We start from the raw sequence: 22,242 nt of genomic DNA on the forward strand, positions 1-22,242 counted from the left end.
TACAATAAAAAAAATAGAGGGAGTATCCGTTAGTGGAATGATAACAGGCTATGGTAGTCTAACAAAATTGCTTTTAGACACTTGAAGCTTGATTTTGTGGTATAGAAATAAAGATCGTACAACATCATTAGCTTATTGTATTGCTCCTTTTTCCATTCTATATTAATTTCTAAAAATCTATGTGCATCTAATAACACACAAATCGAATAATATATATATATATATATATATTTCTTATTATTATAGCTAGTATATTACTTGTTCCAGAGTGTATGCGACTCTCCAAGGTAGGTCGTAATTTGCTACCGGGCAAGGAGCAGCGCGAAACAGGAAACCTTTGGGGCATTTGCAAAAGTCGTGCAACACAACATCTTTTTATAATCGGACGGCTATTATTAGATCACTGTATTTATAATCCGACGGCTGCGTCCTAAACTGAACACCTTATATATATCTCATTTAAACTGAACACCTAAGCTAGACTCATCATATTTTTGTGTAAATTGTTATCTGAGACTATGGCTACTATCACTGCTGTTAAAGCTAGACAGATCTTCGACAGCCGAGGTAACCCCACCGTCGAGGTTTGTTTTTCTTCTTATATGTTTACATAACCGGTTTTATGTACAAGAAAGAAACATTTGTCTTGGTTCCCAAGTTTTGAAAAGCTATTACATCGCAAGTTTATTGTCCCCTAGTGTTGTTTACATTGTTTATTCATGGATTGAAAACAGAAAGAAGACTAGTTAATGTCTTGATAATGTTTATATAGGTTGATGTCCACACATCCACTGGCGTTAAGGTGACAGCTTCCATTCCTAGCGGAGCTTCCACTGGTATGTTGCTTTTGGGTTTTCTATCCATTCTTTCTAACTGTATATCTCTTGCCTACCACCATTAGCTTATTTTATTCAGATATGAATGTTTGGTTAGATTTATCAGTCGTAGTGGATTTTATTGGTCTGTGTAACTTATTATTATTGTAAATATGCCATAGGAATCTATGAGGCAGTTGAGCTAAGGGATGGAGGATCCGACTACCTTGGAAAAGGTGTCTCAAAGGTGAGTATACGTGTTATGTTCTTGATTATGAACTTGTTTTCTAACAGATGACCAAATGTTTCTGATCGTAACATGTTTTCTTATTGATGTCTATAGGCTGTTAGAAACGTTAACTCAATCATTGGCCCAGCCTTGATTGGCAAGGTGACACACTTATTAAACATTCTCTGCATCAAACCTTTATACACGTTATGGATCACTTAGTTTGCAAAGATTTGTGTATTTGTTCTTGTCTGCAGGACCCAACTCAGCAGACTGCTATTGACAACTTCATGGTTCACCAACTTGATGGGACTCAGAATGAATGGGGCTGGTGCAAACAAAAGGTATTTAGTAATATACTTCTTTTTTTTGTCCATTCATTTGAGCATGTGAGATGATTTTAAAATACCTTGCTTCTTTTGTTTGCTTATAGCTTGGAGCCAATTCTATTGGTTCTGTGTCTCTTGCTGTTTGCAAAGCTGGTGCTGTTGTCAGTGGAATCCCTCTCTACAAGGTTTGATGCTCTTGTAATTGCTTAGGTTATATAACTCGTCTCTTGTAGATTTTCTAATTCTTTACTCTCCTTTGCATCTTGCTGCAGCACATTGCTAATCTTGCTGGTAACCCCAAGGTAGTGCTACCAGTTCCCGCTTTCAATGTCATCAACGGTGGATCCCATGCAGGAAACAAGCTTGCAATGCAGGTATGGTGGACATGTTTCATTTTGTATAACCCAAGACTCTAGTTGACATGCAACATGTGTTGGCACAGGAGTTCATGATTCTCCCTATTGGAGCATCATCTTTTAAGGAAGCCATGAAAATGGGCGTGGAAGTCTACCACACCTTGAAGGTAAAATCTTTATTCATTTTGTTTCTTCTTGATTGACATGTAACCTCACACATGTATGTGACTTATTTATTTTTTTGAACACATTTTATGTGATTTATTCACGTGTGATATTTCAGTCTGTGATTAAAAAGAAGTACGGTCAGGATGCAACCAACGTTGGTGACGAAGGTGGCTTTGCACCAAACATTCAAGAGAACAAGGAAGGTCTCGAACTTCTCAAGACTGCCATCGATAAGGCCGGATACACTGGCAAGGTCTGTATTGTACCCATTATACTTTACACTGTCCCCCTGAACCCAAAGCTTAAGCAGTGAAACTAATGGGTTTCGGTCATAACTTGATAGGTTGTCATTGGAATGGATGTGGCTGCATCCGAGTTCTACACATCAGACAATACCTACGACTTGAACTTCAAAGAAGAGGTAAAGTAGTCTTGTTTACCTTAGAAACCCTAAACTTTCTTGAGAAGCAATCAAGAACATTGCTCTCATTGTCTATCTCCTGGCCTATTTGTGTATTTTCAGAACAACGATGGCTCGCTAAAGATTTCTGGAGATGCTCTCAAGGACCTGTACAAGTCATTCCTTGCAGAGTACCCAATTGTATCCATTGAAGACCCATTTGACGAAGACGACTGGGAGCACTATGCCAAGATAACCCGCGAGGTGGGCGAGAAGTATCAGATTGTAGGTGATGATCTGTTGGTCACCAACCCCAAGGTCTGACACAACTAATCAAGTAGAACTTACTCTTTATCCAAAGTGGTTATATATATATATCTCTAACACTCTTTCTTGTGCAGAGAGTTGAGAAGGCAATCAAAGAAAAGTCATGCAATGCTCTTCTTTTAAAGGTAACACCCCCACCTTATTCTTAACTGAAGGCTTTTGAAACTGTCTTAATAAACTCCTTTGGTGAATGAACAAACAGGTTAACCAAATAGGATCTGTAACGGAGAGTATTGAGGCGGTTAAGATGGCCAAGAGAGCTGGTTGGGGAGTGATGGCCAGCCACCGTAGTGGAGAGACCGAGGACACCTTCCTTGCTGACTTATCTGTTGGTTTGTCAACCGTAAGTCACCCAACATTACAATAAAATGTTGAAGTCTGTTTTGAAATAAAATATTGAAGTCTAGTGTTTATTGTTTTTATATCATCATGCACAGGGGCAAATCAAGACCGGAGCTCCATGCAGATCAGAGCGTCTTGCCAAATACAATCAGGTTTAGTGTACAAATGATGTTTTCTTGACTGATCTGAATATGATCACAGAGTATTCATCAAACTGATCCGCATGTAATGTTTGTTAAAGCTATTGAGAATTGAGGAGGAGCTTGGAGCCGAGGCAGTGTATGCAGGAGTCAATTTCCGCAAGCCTGTGGAGCCATACTAATGAGAGAATCAACTGGAGCTGAGAGTTTGATGATGTTGAGATTTGAGTTTTTGTTTTTGAAATAAAAAGAGTTGTTTTCATGTGATGTACCACCGGCTACACGCACTTAACCACTCGGCAAACCTGCACTTTTTTATTTGCAATCAGCCTTATAAAGTATATCAGTGGTATACTTTGGCGTTATGTTTTGTTCTCTTATATTATAATAAAAATCTTTGTGTAGATTGTCCTTTCTTTCTTGGTTTTCTTGAGACTTGAATATGAAATCAGCTTACACAACAACAACTAAAAACCAAAAACTGTATAAACAATCAAGGCCTAAGTTTCTTAGCATTGCATTAAAAAGGTAAATCAATGGTATTTTGTTATCTTATTCAATAACATATTTGTGGTGACTGCGTCAACAGTCAAACCTACACAACAAAGCTGAATCCCATGTAAGTTACTGTTGACTCAAGAAGGGCTATAGTGGTAAGCCCACTTCCAACACCAATCAAATGTTAAAAAACGAACATGAAACTAATGTTGAGTTGTAGTTAACATCTGGACTTCAATCGATTTGCCCTAGTAAAAAATCTACGGATGCCAAGTTCGTGTCTCTCACTCTTTCTTACATGAGATACACGAAAAAAAATGCAGGCTGTGGGGTTCGAACCCACGCGCACTTATGTGCAGAAGAACTTAAGTCTTCCCCCTTAACCTCTCGGGCAAACCTGCGCTTCTGTAAACTAATTCAAATCTAGCATCTATTAGTTGTAATTCAAAATCATAACAACAGGTAACAAACCTTGAACCTTCTCTGCATTGTGGTTTCTTTGTTGGTTCACCACATATCCACCACAATTCCTGTCTATGTAAGTAACAACATTACAACACAGCAATTGCAGTACAACAACATTCCCTGGTTTTATTTTCTCGGTTTAAGATGTTTTACATGAACTCTGTCAAACCTTATGTTCTCTTCTGAATAGGTTTTACAACATGTAAACCCAAACTGACAAAAGAGACAACAATATTGTATAATATGAAGCTTACAATAATATAAAGAAAGAGAGTTATTATGCTTTATCAGAATCATGTCTTTGAGCGTTTCAAGTAAACAACTACAGCTACGCTCGTTATCACAACAGCTCCTGTAACCACAACACCACCACGCCATGTAACCCACCCGCCACATCCCTTTCCATCCAGAGTACTCACTTTCTTGAGTTGACCCGTTTCCAAACCCAAGCTCCTTGTTTCTGTCTCGGTGAAGTCCAGAAACAGCCTCAGCACCTTCTGTCCTGTAGACCTAGCAAGAGCAACAGCACCAACCAAATCACTATCCGACGTAATCAACACCTTATCACCTTCATCATCCTCATACACAATCTGAGGCCTTTGTTCCTCCACATCAATACCGATTCTTTGCATCACAACACCCATCAGCTCTTCAAGGCTTTCACCACCGGAACTAAACCGATGCACATGGCCCTTAAGGTCTTTGACTTTGAATGAAAACGAGTTCTCTAGCTCTAGAGAAGGGCAAGAAGTGAGCTTCCCAATATCTGAATGACGATGCATCATCATCATCGTCCCCGACATTTCACTATGACCGTCCGAATCATGATCAACCGGGTCTAACGCAAGAGCCGAATCCCAAAACTTCTGCATCATGGTGTTAGCCACGTCGTTCACAGCTCCGGAGCTGTTCTCAACCATCGAGATAGCCGCGTGGGTGATCTGCAACACGTCAACGCACGCCGCAACCGAACCGTCTTTGTCCAACACCGGAAGATGCAAGAACCTCCCGTCGTGCATCGTATGCAACGCGTCGAGAATCGTCGTCTCTAGCGACACGCATTCGGGACTAGGCGTCATCACTTTCTCGACAAGAATCGTTTCAGGAGATAAGTTTTGGACTACAAGTCGCATAAGAATGTCCTTAGAAGTCAGTATCCCTTGGATCTTGCTCCCCATGGAGATGATCACAGAGTTAACGCGCAGATCACGCATCCTTTTCGCAGCTACGTAGACCGAATCTGATGGCGCAACGAGCACAACTTTGGAGCTATCGGTGATAATCGTAGACAAGGCGGGCTTGAACATCCCTTCCCTCAACGTCTCGATGAAACCGTACCCACCAGCTCCTCCTCCAACACCTTCCACCGCTGCAGCTAAAGCACTGCCTTGCTCCGCGGCCTTCTCCATCCTCGAGATCGCATCGTATAAACACTTCGTGATGTCTAACATAGCAATGACTTCGCCGTTTTCAACAACTGGCAAGTGTCTGAACCTCCCTTGAACCATTTTTTGAAGAGCATCTAAGGCTAAGGAGTCAGAGGTGACGAAGACGGGGTTCCTTGTCATGACTTTGGAGACAGGAGTCTGGTCCGGTTTCAACCCTTCGGCGATGACTCTTGAAGCTATGTCTTTGTCTGTGCAGATACCGGAGAGGAGGGAGCTTGAGTTGGTCAGGAGAATGGCGCCGACGCGACGGGCAGCCATTCTCCGACACGCGTCGAAGACGGTGGTGCCTTCGGGGATGGTGATGGCTTTGTCTAACCGAAGCTTCTTAACTGTTCTCTCTACGTTAGAGGGAGGTTGAGGTGAGTTTGGTAGGTTGTTGACGAAGCTTCCGTGGTGCTCTGATTGGTCTGGTTTCTTGGAAGGTGGTGGTGGTGGTCCTCTCCTCCTCCCTGATGTTGACGAAGTCCCCGTCGCTTGAGTACTCATATCGATTGATCTAAGGCTTGCAAGAAGAATTAATAAAAAAAAATATCAAATCAAATGCACAAATCTGAATATAAATCCAACTTTAACATTTTACCCCCCAAAAAAAATCTGAATAAATCCGATGCAATCAAGATGATCAATCCGATGACAATAACATGCATACATACAGAAACACGAGCAATGAAATCAGGTCGGAACAGGATTTATGTGAAATGATGATGATGATGATGATGAAAAAAGGATAGAACTTGAGACGCAAGAATGGGATTAGGGTTAGGGTTTACCTTTCTTGGAGAACTTGTCGTCTCTCTGGTTTGTTATTCCACGGCTTTCAGCAAATGTCTTTAGCCTTTTTTATCATGTTCCGCGGCGTATGTGAGGAGGTGGTCTTTTTCTCCTTCTTATTTAATTTAGTCAAACTATATTAAATCTGATAATTATGAAATCAAGAACTAATGATGTATTTCCCGTAAAAGAAAAAAGAAATCAGTGAAATTAAATTTTGCATGTGGCATGGATTAGCCGGAAAATGGTCAAATAATAATACAAAACAGACATCTTTAAAAAAAATATGTTTAAACAAATTTAAGAAAAAAATTAGTTAAAAAATATAATAGACAAAACTACGTGTGCAATCATGTTACACAGGTTGTTTCTAGCCATTTGACCCCATGTCATTTGTGATTTGACAGAATTACGGTAAAAACTCTATCAATTAATTTGAATATTTTAACATTTGTATATTTTAGAATATATTTCATATAAAATAAAATGACCAAATTTATGATAACTTGAATAAATTTTGTATATTCAAAATATTATTTTATATATCAAATATATGTAACATAAAATATAAGTTTGTTTAATAAAATATTTTGAAATGAGAAAAAAAATTATGATGAAAAACAAATAACAGAATATATATTTCTATTTATATAATTTAATATGTGATATTAAAGAAATTTATCTGCATAAATTATTCTAGTATTAAATTTTGTGTTTATTAAATATTAATTTATAAAATTTATAATATAATCCAGTACTTCATCTTTTTATAAAATTAGTGGTTTGTCCGCGGTTCGCGTGGAGTGTTGCTGTGGTTATTGGTTATTGATATGTTGTGTTCTTTGTCATAAAAATGTGAGAGTTGTGTTACGTTGTGTTTTGAGTAGTGGTGCTATGGTTATGGTTGTTGTTTCATGGTGGTAATGGGCATGATATGTGAGGGTCGTATATTTCTTGGGTGTAGCTTAGGAATTGAGTTGGAATGCGGTGAAATGAAGTTTTGTTCTTTGCAGACCAAGATGGAGGTTCATATTCAGAGAAAAAAAAAATGGAACCTCTTTGTTTATATCATGAGAATCATGTCTCTTTGGGTAATGTGCATGACCTCCTTCGTAGAAAATTCATATTTCATTTGATCAATTCACTTTCAGTCACAAAAACCATTGGTAGGAGAGCATAAAATATTGGAAACAAAAGAAATCAGAGATATGAACATGACATGAGATGAGAAAGATCTAAAACTTTAAGCATGTTAAAGCTTAGAATGAAATTGAATACCAAAAATTAAGCATTAGTCTTAGGTAGTACAAACTGTTTTAGAGTTTGTCATAGTACAACATGGACACATGAACTATTTTATTGTTTAAATTTTGAACTTTGTTGAAATTTTTATTTGTCTTTGGATATGAAGTTAAACAATGACTTTATGTATGGGAGTCTAGTTTGTTCCCCTTTATGAAATTTTGTATAATATCAATGGTGCTGTCAAAGTAGAAACATGTTTTTGGGGTTAGGAGAACAATAGTTTGCCTATAATAGTGAAACAAATTTTAAAAATGAGTTTGACATAATAAGTTTGTTTGCTATATTCAATTTATATAATCTTGACATGCTTAAGAATTAAAAATAGTTATTTTTATATAATATAAATTCGTTAAATCATAAGTTTTAGTTTCAACTGAAACTTATTTTTATAAGCGAATATTTGGTGTTCTTATAGTTTTTTTGTATATCAAACGTCTTGGTTATAATTTGTATTAAATTTACATAATTTGTTTTTTACATATTTTGCATATTGCTTTTAGGTCATTTATTGATTTAGGAAATGAAGACGAAGTCTTAACCTTATAACATGTGTTCAAAAAAAATTCTGTAATTGTGATTTTTTTGTCAACATTTGATTAACGAAAGCACAACCTCATCCTGTTATTTGATTGACCATTTTTGCAGCAGCAAGTTGAAATTAGAATTATGTGTATTTTCTTAAAGTATTTTACATTTGATTTATACTCTCTTTATGTAGTTTTCTATTGCGTTTTGTATTTAAAGATATTAGTAATATATGATTTTGATTTAGAGGTTCTCTTAGTTCATTGAAAACTCAACGTGGATAGATTTTAAATAGTTGTTTGGATTCAATAAATTTATAGTTGCGCTTTATATCACAACCTTTTGTGATTATTTGAAAACATCTACGCTTTGCACAATGTTTTTTTTTGAAATTTTTACAACTATTTTTTCAATTTTAGTTTTAATTATGTATTAATTTTTTGTTGTGATTTTCAAGAAATTTCTTATTGATTTTTCTTAACTTGAGTTTTATGACCATTAGAAGGAGAAAAATCCTTGAGATACATTACTTAATGAATGGATTCCTCTACTTTTTTTTGTTTTTATCAAATATTTTATTTTTATTTAATTTATGTTTTTAAATTATAATATGTACTTTTGCTATTTTTTATTATTTTATTTATATATTTTTCTTTCTAACTGATTGTCTAAATATTTGTTTTAATTATGTGATAATCATTGATTATGGTTCTATTATTTTGTTTCTTATTAATTTCTCATAGCTTCAGATTTGTTACTAAAATATAAAAATTATATGTGATACTTATTTCTCATTTTTGTTAGCATGAGTTTAATTAAACATAGAAAAATATCACTGGTTTTTATTTTTCTAAATGTTCTTTATCTATCTTTGAAATTTCTGTATTTTTATATTATATTAATTTCATTAAAAATTATTGGTTATATCTTGTTAATTTTTAATTTTTATTTTTTTGTTTAAATTTCTGTTTTGATTATGATTAAATCCTTGGTTGTGTTCTACGACTATAGTTTTCTTATTAATTTTACTAAACTTGATTTGGTAACTAAAAAATTATGTGAAAATACTTTTTATTTGTTAAAGTTGGTTTAATGAAACGTCAAAAATTAATATACTAAACGAATAATTTATTATTTTCAAATATTTTGGATTATATTATGTAAGCTAACTAAATTATCATTGGTTGAAAGAAAATTATTCCAATTTTTGGAAGGAACATGAAAATTGATTAGAAAAATGGATTGCTAGTTTTTTTAATAAATTTGATATAAATAAGAAGAAAATAAAATTTTTGAGGATAATTTATTAATTTAAAGAAGATGATGATGAGGTGTCAAGTTTTTTAACTTCTGAATGTTCTTTATCTATCTTTGAAATTTTGGTATTTTTATATTATATTAATTTTGAAAAAGTGTGTGTTTGGACAGCCATTTTGCTTTTTTTTTCTTGTATTTTAAACACGTGGAACATTTTTTTTGTCCAAAAAAAGAAACATCATTTCTAGGATCTAGATTAACCAAAATTACATGAGTGCTCTTTGGACGTTCATTATCATTCTTCTTGTCCAATAGGTTGTTAAGTTTTGATAGCTAACCAATTCTATGGCAATTTTAAAACTCAAGAGGTGTTTGTTTCCTAATGCAAGGACTTCTCGGTGAGTTTCTTGTCTCAAGATCTAAAGATCCAAGATTGGAGGTGTATCAGGTCTAATGGTGGTATACTCGAGTAATGTTCATCTTTAATTACTTCTGTCTTCTTTACAATTCTCTTTAAAAAAAAATGAATCTTCGTTACAGCGTATGACGTGCTAACAGCATGTTTAATTTCCAGACTAAGATTTTGAGAATGTCAGGAGGTAACTTTGTAATCAGGAACTGCTTTTAGTATTTCCATTTATCAAAGCACATTAAGATAAAAGAGTTTTACAAAATAAAATACCTAATGAAAAGAAAAACAGCCTTGTTTCATGGAAAATACTTACGTAGCCTGATAAGTTTTGAACGGAAGAAAGGTTTAACTCAATGGAACATCATCTCCTTTTGAGCTTAATGAGGAAGATGAGATTCATGTTATGATACTTACCAAGCATTTATCAGTTGGTGTGGTATGTGGCAAGTATACCACTGTACATTCGATGTTGCTCCGTTTCACCATGCCAACATGAGTATCTCCATGGATGTTTTCAGCATAATACAGAAGGAATGACATTTCAAAGATTAAAAATTTGCAAGAATTACTGATATTTAAGAAGGAAATGAATCAGTGATGAAAGATTAAAATATCGAGCTTAGGAAGATCATATCCTTGCACCAAAAGAAAAGAAAGCACCAGCTTGGGATGAAGCCCTTCTGAAAAATCACAAGCGTACTATATTTTACTTGCTACAATATTCAAATGAAACAAACATTCTTTGGCACCAATAACGCAAGAAGAGAAATCTAACTTACATCCCATCAAGAAGGTTCAAATTTTCTAGGATCCGGGTAAACTTCAGGGTCCATGTGGAAATTCCTAAATCATGTCAAAACTTTTCAACCTTCGAATAAAGCAAAAGGTGAATTTAGAAAAGTGTTTTATGTTTCATATAACTCGTGTATTTGGATTATATCATAGGTTGAAACCATTTTATGTACTCACCTTCATTTTGACGTCAGTATTTGCTTCCGGAAAAGTGAAAAGTGAGAATGTTTGACCCAAAGTGTCTCATCAACAGCCTAGTGGAAGAAACACAACTCTTTTGTGATACAAACTATTTTGTGATAAGCTCATATGAGACTACAATATCTTACCTGCGACAAGAACTTTGTCTTGTAACGTCGAACCTTTTTTCCCTTGGGTATATTGTAAGATCATCGCTTGTTTGGCCTATGCAAAACCCCAATTACAATGACTCAATCTAGAAAAGAAAGTATAGATAAACAATAAGGAACATAATTTACCTTTTGTCTTTATAGAATCTCAGGGTGCCATGTTGGAGGAAGTGTTAATATCTCCTGCTACCGTGAGACTGAAACAAATATATAAGATTCAAGACCCATCGAGAGAAAAAAAGAACAAATATCAGAAACACGCTACCAACGCCGTCTTAGTACACCGCATGAGGGCATCAAAAGTATCAAGAATGTCACAGTTGCCATAGTTTCACAAATGTTACACTTGCCAACAACCGTGCAAGTTCCATAAGTAACAGTAGGAAGCATAACGGTAGAGCCAGTGAGCTAATCCATTCCCACAGAGACTTGGCTTCGCGCAGTTGCTACATTTCCAGAAAATCCAGAGACTGAAACAAACACCAACAAACATATAAGAGTCAAGATCCATCGAGAGAAAAATAACTAATATCAAAAATTTACAGGAAATAAAACTTATACTGACACAAGAAAAGACAAGATTGCTTAATTGACTAAACAAAGATTCACTTTTAATGTCTCAAACGATAAGATACAGAAGTTATACATCAAAATATCATCGTCATTCGCTATTTGATTCGCATAACCAAACAAAGATTCACTTTTTTATATCTTAAAATTCAATAAAGAATCTACCTTTCCCCTACCCATAATAAGAATAGCGTCAGGGATTATTCCGAGCATGGAAAGAAACAAACCACCGACGATTCCAGGGCCAAGGATCTTGCCGCCATGAACATGAGAAACTGATAGAGTGCGGAAGCTAGGTTTTGATAGATCAAGGGTTTGATCTTCAAACAGGTAACGTGTTCTCGAAGTTAATTCGAAAACAAGAAGATAAGGGCGTGAATACTCTTCGCAGTGCTCGAAAGCTCTTTTAAAACCAAAACTCAATAATTCTATTAATCAAAGCGTGCTTGTTTACAAAGACTAGAAGGCTCAATATAGTTAAAACCCTAAACTATAAAGGAAATTTAACACTTATCTTAGTTCTAATAATAAAAGGAAAACTTAGAATACAAGTAAAGCCTGAAACAATAAAAGCCCAAAGCAAAGGCGGTAAAGGAGATGATACGCTGCATCAGAAACCCATTAGCCGAGATCAGCGTCTTGATAACAGATCTGGAGCTGAGACTTCTACGGTCGATTCCATCTGAGATGAGATTGGTCGAAGATGAACGTCACGGATCGAGCTAAACTGATGAAATGAAGAAGAGAAAGAAAAGGGGAGAGAGTGGGAGGAGTGGTGCAAAGACCTAAAGGCTTGGATTAATACCCGTGTTCTTTTGGAAGACGCTGACGCAACGGCTAACTACCCGATTTATAACTATTTTCTTGTTCACGCATCTGGAAAGTGACACCGGCGGCGGTGATTTTGCCTATCAAAAATAAACGCAGTGATCATTCTAACAGCCGCTACTTTTTACAGCGTCGGTCAAGACACCAGAAACCTTAACGGAAGTAGCCGCAGCGTCTGCTTAATTAATTTTCTTCCATCTTTTTATTTATTTTGATGTTCAATTTTTGATCGCTAACCGCTGCGTCTGCGTCTTCTAAAAGAACACGGCTAATGTAGAATATAAATGATAACTGCAGCCATTACACATGTTCCAGAGGCGTTTCATATGAAAAGTCACGGTGGTTTTCCTCTGCAACTCCAACATCCAAGACGAAGATATCCTAATAACTCATGGCCAGTTTGCTAAATAGTTTAAGAGCCCATTGTATTAATCAGTTACTAACACTTGGTCCATTAAACAACACTCATCGAGAATACTTTGTTATGGATGAAAAGAGGGGACACGTGTAGAGTCAAGGTTAAGATGGCAGCAACTGAAAAAACTCAACTTTATTGTAATAGATTTGTTCGAGATGTAACATGGGGGATTTATTTGTCTTTCATCAGCTCGATGTAATGTTTTCATTCAAGAGTTCCATGGCTCTCCAAAACATTTATCTTCTGAATTTAATATAAGAAATCACACCCAATAAATATAGGGGAATTGTCACAAATTTCACATTTATAGAACAATTTTTTATGTTTATATTAATTTTTTTTCCCTAACTTTTAACGAAGAGTAAAAGACATTTATACTCCTAGTGTTAACTAATCTAGACTTAAGATTTAGAGTTGAGAGACTCTGGTAGGGTTTTTGGAATGCGAAAATTTAAGATTCTAATAAATATATAAATAAATACTTAAAAAATATAAAATAAATTTAAAATAGTTTTAAACATAATTTTCGATTTTCAAAATGAAATTTTGAATAAAAAATTCAAAAAAAAAATTATAAAAAAAGTTCAAATTTGAAAAAGTATAATTCGAAAAAATAATTTTTTTATTTAAATAATTATTTATTATATATAGAGAGAACAATGATAAAATAGTCTTTTGCCACTTAATGAAAAATGTATTTTTGAAAATATTCTTTTAGTGGTGGTAAAAATGAATAATAATACCGTAAAAGTGGTAAACATAAAATTTTCCCATAAATATATGTATAAACAATGTTATGTAGAATATAAATGATAACTGCAGCCATTACACATGTTCCAGAGGCGTTTCATATGAAAAGTCACGGTGGTTTTCCTCTGCAACTCCAACATCCAAGACGAAGATATCCTAATAACTCATGGCCAGTTTGCTAAATAGTTTAAGAGCCCATTGTATTAATCAGTTACTAACACTTGGTCCATTAAACAACACTCATCGAGAATACTTTGTTATGGATGAAAAGAGGGGACACGTGTAGAGTCAAGGTTAAGATGGCAGCAACTGAAAAAACTCAACTTTATTGTAATAGATTTGTTCGAGATGTAACATGGGGGATTTATTTGTCTTTCATCAGCTCGATGTAATGTTTTCATTCAAGAGTTCCATGGCTCTCCAAAACATTTATCTTCTGAATTTAATATAAGAAATCACACCCAATAAATATAGGGGAATTGTCACAAATTTCACATTTATAGAACAATTTTTTATGTTTATATTAATTTTTTTTCCCTAACTTTTAACGAAGAGTAAAAGACATTTATACTCCTAGTGTTAACTAATCTAGACTTAAGATTTAGAGTTGAGAGACTCTGGTAGGGTTTTTGGAATGCGAAAATTTAAGATTCTAATAAATATATAAATAAATACTTAAAAAATATAAAATAAATTTAAAATAGTTTTAAACATAATTTTCGATTTTCAAAATGAAATTTTGAATAAAAAATTCAAAAAAAAAATTATAAAAAAAGTTCAAATTTGAAAAAGTATAATTCGAAAAAATAATTTTTTTATTTAAATAATTATTTATTATATATAGAGAGAACAATGATAAAATAGTCTTTTGCCACTTAATGAAAAATGTATTTTTGAAAATATTCTTTTAGTGGTGGTAAAAATGAATAATAATACCGTAAAAGTGGTAAACATAAAATTTTCCCATAAATATATGTATAAACAATGTTCTTCAAATGAAAAGAAAAAAAAAAGAAACTGAATATATAGCCTGTGTCAAAGAAGAAAACAACATGTTCAAAGCAAAAGCAAACGACTCATGCCATTCCAGCTAAGAGTGTCATTAAGCCGAAGCACTTAAACAATAGAAGGATTCGTAAGATTCGCATGGAAATGTAAGCTGATCGACACACTCAATCTTTCCCCAAATCTCACGTCCATTGCTACTTCTTTCCAAAGAAATCTTAGCATACCAAATCTTGTTTTTCGGTTTGATATCAGAATATCCCCACATAACCATAAGCTTCCCACCAAAGTCCTCCACTGCAAACTCACTTGCACTTCTTAAACAACAGTCATCTAGTAATCTTCGCAAACCCTTGATTTCTCTCCATTCTCTACCCTCATGATCCTCAGAGTCACACCAGATTAAGTCTCCATAGTAAGTGCAACAGTATAATACATCCTTTATCCAAATTGTAGCACCTTCTAGTTCTATGGAATCTGACTGCCCTCTTAAAAGTTTCCATGTACCATATTTCGGCTCGTACGTGTACTCCCTTTCATTTATCACTACGAAAAACTTTTCGTCTATCACATTAACTAAATCATAATTATTTTCTGTTAAAAGAATGCGTAACTCAGCACCAGGCCCCGGCAAGACTGTCCAAGACTGAGTCTTCGTATCAAACACCTCAAACAGTCTAGCAGAGTACTCGTCAATCTTACAACCTCCCATCACATATATTTTACCATGGTCAGTAAAAACGCATGGATCCTCCCGAGCCGCGGTCATGTTAGGGCCGTTACGCCAAGTATGACTTCGACAATCAAGGATCCATACAGAGGAAGAAGGCTCCTCGCGGGGTCCACCGATTGAGTAGATTTCCAGACCAACCGTTACGGTGGACTGACTTGTTATGCGAGGAGAATGGATGGGTGTCGGAACAACCGAGTTTCCAGTTGGATCCTTCTTAAACCTAATCTTTCCTCTCTGTTTGGTTAGGGTTTGATTATTAGGTTTAGCCCAAACACTAAACCAGCTCGGATATGGTTGATTGTGTAACTGTAGGCAGACATATACGCAAGTTTCTTCGGTTCCGATTTGAGATCGCGTCTTATAGATTTGCATAGAAGATAAGAGAGAGCGGAAGCTCTTTGAGACGAGAGAAAGCGAAGGATAGTTCCACCTCGAAACACGGGCAAGAATGTTTTCTGTGATTTCATCCGGAAGTGAAGAAAACAATGACAGTGGCTGGCAAATCTTTTCCTTCTTTGGTTCAACTTCTTCGAAGGTCATGATCATGGTCAATTGCTGTGGAGAAAAAATAGGATAAATTTTAGGGTTTATTAAATCGCGATTAGGTCTGTAGAAAATCTAACGCCTATTTAGTGTTTGGTATCCAAATAGGAAAACTCTATAAATTAATAATTTTAATAATAAATTAGAAAAATTTCCTTTTTTGAATTTATATATTTTAAATTACTTTATAGGAAACTATATTTTACATATACAAATTTTATGTTATTTTTATTCGACTATTCGATGTATAGAATATATATACCGTAAAAGTAAATTAAGTCTTAGATTTAAAATAGTAAAATGACACCAATATATTTAAAAAAATTAAATTTAAATTTAATGTGAATAAAAAAATAAATTATCCATTTTTTTTATTTTTTTATAAATTTTATATACATTAATTATTTGTAAAAAATAGTTTAATCCACGAAAAATTGAGTGAAATAGGACGAGTTTGATCTGTGTTTGTGTTTCCAGCATTACTGTTGATGTATAAAGATTATCATGACTAGCATAGATCACACTTTATCTATCACAACATTACATTTGAACCACTAGATCACACTTTATCTATCACACAATGGCGACCTCTCTCTCCGTCTCCAGACTCATCTCTTCATCCGCCATCTCCGTCGCCAAACCGCTACTCTCCCCAACCTCCGCCTTCACCGCCCCAATCTCCTTCTCCCGCTCCCTCGCTCCCAACCTCTCCCTCAAACCCCACCCCCGCCGCGCCTCCATCTCCGCCGTCAGATCCTTCTCAACAACCACCATCTCCGCCTCCATCTCCGTCGGAGACAAACTCCCCGACTCTACCCTCTCCTACCTCGATCCCGCCACCAACGACGTCAAAACAGTCACCGTCTCCTCCCTAACCGCCGGGAAGAAAACCATCCTCTTCGCCGTCCCAGGTGCCTTCACTCCCACCTGCTCCCAGAAACACGTCCCTGGATTCGTCTCCAAAGCCGGAGAGCTCAGATCCAAAGGCGTAGACGTCATCGCGTGCGTTTCCGTGAACGACGCGTTCGTGATGGAGGCGTGGAGGAAAGATCTTGGGATCAGCGACGAGGTGATGCTGTTGTCCGATGGGAACGGAGAGTTCACGGGGAAGCTCGGCGTGGAGTTGGATTTGAGGGATAAGCCTGTGGGGCTCGGGGTTAGGTCGAGGAGGTACGCGATTCTGGCGGAGGATGGTGTGGTGAAGGTGCTGAATCTTGAGGAAGGAGGCGCTTTCACTTACAGTAGTGCTGAGGATATGCTTAAAGCTCTTTGATTCTGATTTGTCTTAAGACTTTTGTTCTCTTTGTGTTGAATTTTCTTCTCTGTTTTAATTTTCGTGAAGCTTTCAGATTCTGTGTATCATCGGATCTGTAATGGAATAAAACATCGGAGTCGTTTTTGTTTGTCGGAATATGTTTGTTTCGAATTGTTGACTACTTTGGGTTACTCTTTTTATGAGTGTTTGACATTTTGTTAATTGATTGATAAGTGCCATTTCAGTCAGATACCAAGATTCCCACTACGTCTTTTGTATACACCAAAACTTTGCGTGACTTTCTCTGAACATGTACAGTTCAGCTTGTTTTATGCAAACACCTAGGGCCTGTGCACATTAGAGAGACCCAAAAGTCATTGACTTTCGGAAATGACGTTAGGTTGTTGGTAGCCGATACATACTTGGTGTAATTGCTTCCTTAGAAATCAGCTATGCATATCTCATATTCATTTCTTTAAATCAGATGCATCATCATATTCTGAATCGAAATTCTCAATTCTAATTATGATCAAACTAGTAATCAATAGAGAGCATACAAAACTCTTACAAAAAATTATAACGTATCAACAACACACATTCCCCCATATAGTAATTTGAGAGGATACAGAAATAAAAGTAAACACAATCGCTTGTGTCTTGTGTTTACTTTGCAACCAAAGTTTAACTACAAAATCACCTGCTAGCTTTGTGTAAGTTAGGTATCGTGATGCACGTAAAATCGCATGGTAGGGGTTAAGAGCACCGTTATCGCGGGCTCTTAAGACCCGTATTTAGTGTTTTCAGATTAAAAAAAAAAGAAAAATTGGCTAATTAGAGAGGAGACACGTCGCTTAACTAAGGCACACAAGAGACGGAATCTTGTGGACACGTGTCATTATCTCACCCCTCTCTCTCTCTCTCTTGACCAAAGCATCCTCTTTCTTTCTCTCGTGTCTCCGCGATGACTCCGACTCCATCAACCATCGACTCCGACGATGACCTCTCCGCGACGACTCCGACTCCATCAGCCGACTCAGAGACTCATTCTCGTCAACCTCACGTCTTCTTCCGCCGCGGCGTCTTCTTCGCACACAAGTTAGGTTTATGTTTTGAGAAAGAGTAATAAAGCTTTCACCTTTGAGAATTTGGTTCTTGACCCTTGTGGGAGCTTGCTTAATTGAAGTTGTTGGTGTGGTGGTTATTGAAGTCCTTCCCTTTCTTCATTTGTTGAGTCTGATACTCTCGGTTTGATAATAATCAATGATCTACTGATTTTGGAAATTTATCAAAACCATTTATTTTGCTTTGAAATTGATCTTTAGTAAGTAAGGATCCTCTAGTTTTCCAAGTGGGTTCATTTCAAGGTCTTTTGGTGTGATGTTTGTTTCTCACTAAAAAGTCTGATCCTTGCATGTTGGTCTTTGTTTATCACCAAATCACGTGTTACAACTTCTATTGTGTTCTATTGTGCTTAGTTATTTATTCTTAGACAAGATTCAGAACAATGGTCCCATATTTTTGTTTGATTGATTTAGTTGACATGTTTGGCTTTTTCATAAGGTATAAAAAGATTTGTTTTGGAGTGTTAAAGATCTCGTATGAATGCTGGATATGGAAAGAGTTGGTGAGCTTAAGAGGCATAGAGACGAGATGATGGGTCACTTTGGTGGTTATCTAAATGATTTTCAAGAGTTTGAGTCTGTGGTAAGGCCGCCTACGATGGAATCAAACTATCTGTCAAGAAAATTGTTTTGTATAAGGGTTTTCTTGTTTTGCTCTTAGGTCAATGACCTCATATATATACATCGTTAGTTTCCTAACTTTCCTATACTGAGAATATCGTAATAATAGGAAACCGATACGCTTTACATATTTGTGTATATAAGAATATATTCTATAGATCCATATATATCCTTAACATCCATCCTCAAGCTGGAGCATGGAGATTGCAAATGCCCAGCTTGCCCATGAAACCTTCAAACTCCCGACTCCCAAGTGCCTTTGTAAATATATCCGCAAGCTGATCTTTTGTAGATACCATGTCAAGAAAAATGTTTTGTGTAAAGGGTTTTCTTATTGAGTTTTTAGGTCAATGACCACACATATATACATCGATGTTTTCCTAAACTGAAAATATACTCTTTACATATTTGTCTACAACAGAATATATCCCAAAAATATGAATATATCCTCAACAATATAGCTTACGTGTGTTCTTTCTGAATGTGGTAATTTTTGTTCCATTAACAATTATTTTAACGATATATATATAGCTTACTTATGTTCTTTCTGAATGTGGTAATTTTTGTTCCATTAACAATTATTTTAACGATATAGTCAGGGTGAGTTCCGTATCAGCTCACAACAGAATACCTTGGTCACAACAGAATACCATGGTCAGGGTGAGTTCCGTATCAGCTCACAACAGAATACCTTGGCCAAGACTTCCTTTCAGATACCTAACTACACGAAGAGCTGGTTCCCAATGAGTTTTTTGTGGCTTATGCATGAACTGCGACAACACATGAATGGAGTAGGCGAGGTCTGGTTATGTATTGCACAGTTATATAAGTTTACCAACGAGTCTCCTGTACGGCTTGGCATCACTCAAGTGATCACTTTGATCGAGAGCAAGCTTATGGTTTTGTTCCAAAGGAAAAGAGACTGGTTTCGCCGCTAAGAGTCTTGTTTCTGTCAAGATGTCTAGAACATACTTCCTTTGACACAAATAAATTCCAGTTGGACTTCTAGCAACTTCAATCCCCAGAAAATATTTAGAAATCCCCAAGTCCTTCATGCGAAAACAAGTACTCAAGTATTCTTTAAACCCATTGATAAGCTCTCGTGTACTCCCTGAAATAATCAAGTCGTCGACGTAGACTAGAACATGAAGACGTTTAGAACCAGTTTCCATCGTGAATAATGAATAATCTGATAAGCACTGAGTAAATCCGTATCCTATTAACGCTGAATTCAACTTCTCAAACCAACAACGAGGAGCCTGCTTTAGTCCGTAGAGAGATTTACGTAGTCTACACACCTTATTTTTGTCTGCAGTACGGTATCCTGGAGGAAGCTTCATGTAGACTTCTTCTTTCAAATCACCATGAAGAAAAGCATTATGAACGTCCATTTGATGAACTTCCCAATTAAGTGATGCAGCCTGTTGCATAAAACTTCGTACAGTAGTTACTTTTGCAACCGGAGCAAACGTTTCATTATAATCATCTCCTTCAACTTGGTTATTTCCACACACAACCACTTTTATGTCTTTCCAACGTACCATCAGCTCGAAACTTTAGACGAAATACCCATTTGCATCCAAGTGCCTTTTTCCCTTTCGGCAATGTCACAATATCCCAAGTACCACTCTCTTCTAGCACATTTATCTCATCTCGAGAGGCAAACCGCCAATTCTCATCCTCCATTGCTTATTTAAAACTTCGTGGTTCATACGCTGTTGTGATGGCTGCCAAAAACTGACAGTGTCTCACTAAAAAAACAGAGTAATCTACATATGTTAAGATCGAGTAGCGGCCTGCTGTAGGATCCGTATCCATACGTACCGTACTGAGAATGTAGTCATGTAGCTTTGCAGGAATGTTCCTTTGTCGATGTCCTCTGCCAAGTTGAATCACTTCCATTTGTTGAGACGGTTGATCAGAGGGGACAAGAGAAGTCTCTAAATTTTCTGCAATCATATCAGAGTTTTCAGATGATGTCGTCTGAGATACATCTGCCTCAGCTTGGTCATGTTCAGGTTCAGGTGCACTGCTTTCCCCGATCGATGAGACCTCATGTGGAGGAGAGTCGCATATTGCTCCTGGAGGCTCAGTCTCTGTTATCTCATCGAGCGCAAGCGGAATACGCTGATTCTGAATCTCATCGTCAAGAGACACGGGACTCGTGTCAAGTTGAGTCGCAGGTTCCATAGTAGCAGAAGACTTGCTTGTATTTTATGCGTATGGGAATTCTGATTCCATAAACACAACATCTCGAGAGTAGAAGACCTTCTTGGTTTCAAGATTAAAAACTCTCCATCCCTTCTTTCCATTTGGATATCCAAGGAATACGCAACGTATACTCCACGAAGCAAATTTATCTCCCTTGTGATTCTGGTTATGAGCAAAACAGAGACAACCAAAGGTTCTCAAGTGATGCACTGGTGGAGAACGATTATGCAATTTTTCAAAAGGTGTCTTTCCATTCAAGACTGGTGTAGGCGTTCTATTAATCAGATTTGCAGCTGTCAAGATGCATTCACCCCAAAACTCAATCGGAAGTGAAGCCTGAAATCGCAATGAACGCGCCACATTCAAGATGTGTCTATGTTTCCTTTCTGCTCTGCCATTCTGTTGTGGTGTTCCCACACATGACATCTCGTGCACAATGCCTTTGGACTTAAAGTAGGTCGACATACATGTGAACTCAGTCTCGTTATCACTGCGCAAAGTTTTGACAGTAGCAGTAAACTGAGTTTCAACCATGGCGATGAACTCCTGTATGGTTTGTGAAAAAACATGTTTTGTCGACATGAGATACAACCACACACTTCTTGTATAGTCGTCGACCAATGTCAAAAAATATCTTGCACCAGTACGAGATTGTGAACGATACGGTCCCCACAAATCACAATGAATCAATTCAAAAGCATCTGAAGTTTTATTAGAACTTATAGGAAAAGAACAACGAGATTATTTAGCGCGAACACAAATCTCACACGCTTTATTTTGAATGCCTTATCAGTAGGCAAGTCTGAAATAGATAAAAAATCCAAAACTCTAGGAGAGAGAATTCCTAAACGTTGATGCCAAACATCTCGAGAAACGGCTCCTGTCCGATGCACAGCTCCCGCAAATTCCATCCCTCGGAGAAAGTATAGCCCATTCTCCAACTCAGCCACTCCAATCAGCGTCTTGGTAATGCGGTCCTGAATCAAGCACAGCTTATCAGTAATCTGAAACACACTCTGTTGCTCCCGATTCAATTGAGAGACTGAAATGAGATGACAGTGCAAACCATCCACAAGCAACACATTCTGCAAACTCAATGCAGAACTAACAACCACAGTTCCTTGTTTAGATGCAAAACTAAATCTCCCATCTGGAAGTTTCACAGATACCACAGATATGTCTCGAACATTTGACAAAAAATCTAGCGAACATGTCATATGGTTTGTCGCTCCAGAGTCAACAATCCAAGAGTTTTCAA

General features: G+C 36.5%; 4 protein-coding genes and 1 non-coding gene across 6 annotated transcripts; 2 read left to right on the top strand and 3 right to left on the bottom strand.

The window, feature by feature from the left end:
- Nucleotides 1-516: 516 nt before the first annotated feature.
- Nucleotides 517-3,288, top strand: LOC106310808 (bifunctional enolase 2/transcriptional activator-like). Its single transcript, XM_013748033.1, has 15 exons — nt 517-584; nt 773-836; nt 998-1,062; nt 1,159-1,206; nt 1,302-1,388; nt 1,478-1,558; nt 1,646-1,747; nt 1,816-1,896; nt 2,013-2,150; nt 2,241-2,318; nt 2,421-2,615; nt 2,699-2,749; nt 2,827-2,967; nt 3,062-3,118; nt 3,208-3,288. The coding sequence occupies exons 1-15, from the start codon at nt 519-521 to the stop codon at nt 3,286-3,288; spliced, it is 1,335 nt and encodes a 444-aa protein (XP_013603487.1). The 5' UTR covers nt 517-518.
- A 634-nt stretch (nt 3,289-3,922) lies between these two features.
- TRNAL-UAA lies at nt 3,923-4,005 on the bottom strand. Its single transcript has one exon. It is a non-coding gene; the product is annotated as a tRNA-Leu (tRNA).
- Nucleotides 4,006-4,193: 188 nt separating this feature from the next.
- LOC106310471 (CBS domain-containing protein CBSCBSPB3-like) lies at nt 4,194-6,353 on the bottom strand. Of its 2 annotated transcripts, none has more exons than XM_013747702.1 (2): nt 6,288-6,353; nt 4,194-6,019 (listed from the first exon to the last, which is right to left on the bottom strand). In XM_013747702.1, exon 2 carries the CDS (start codon nt 6,001-6,003, stop codon nt 4,363-4,365), a length of 1,641 nt encoding a protein of 546 aa, XP_013603156.1. In that variant the 5' UTR covers nt 6,004-6,019; nt 6,288-6,353; the 3' UTR covers nt 4,194-4,362. The 2 variants fall into 2 exon arrangements, with proteins under 2 accessions (XP_013603156.1, XP_013603157.1); XM_013747703.1 differs by having other exon boundaries at nt 4,194-6,013; nt 6,288-6,329.
- An 8,184-nt stretch (nt 6,354-14,537) lies between these two features.
- LOC106311165 (F-box/kelch-repeat protein At5g39560-like) lies at nt 14,538-15,773 on the bottom strand. Its single transcript, XM_013748390.1, has one exon. It carries the CDS (start codon nt 15,771-15,773, stop codon nt 14,598-14,600), a length of 1,176 nt encoding a protein of 391 aa, XP_013603844.1. The 3' UTR covers nt 14,538-14,597.
- A 540-nt stretch (nt 15,774-16,313) lies between these two features.
- Nucleotides 16,314-17,257, top strand: LOC106311656 (peroxiredoxin-2E, chloroplastic). Its single transcript, XM_013748898.1, has one exon. The coding sequence runs from the start codon at nt 16,357-16,359 to the stop codon at nt 17,047-17,049; it is 693 nt and encodes a 230-aa protein (XP_013604352.1). The 5' UTR covers nt 16,314-16,356; the 3' UTR covers nt 17,050-17,257.
- Nucleotides 17,258-22,242: the final 4,985 nt, after the last annotated feature.

Source organism: Brassica oleracea, chromosome C8 (assembly GCF_000695525.1).
Source record: "Brassica oleracea var. oleracea cultivar TO1000 chromosome C8, BOL, whole genome shotgun sequence".
Classification (NCBI taxonomy): Eukaryota; Viridiplantae; Streptophyta; class Magnoliopsida; order Brassicales; family Brassicaceae; genus Brassica; species Brassica oleracea.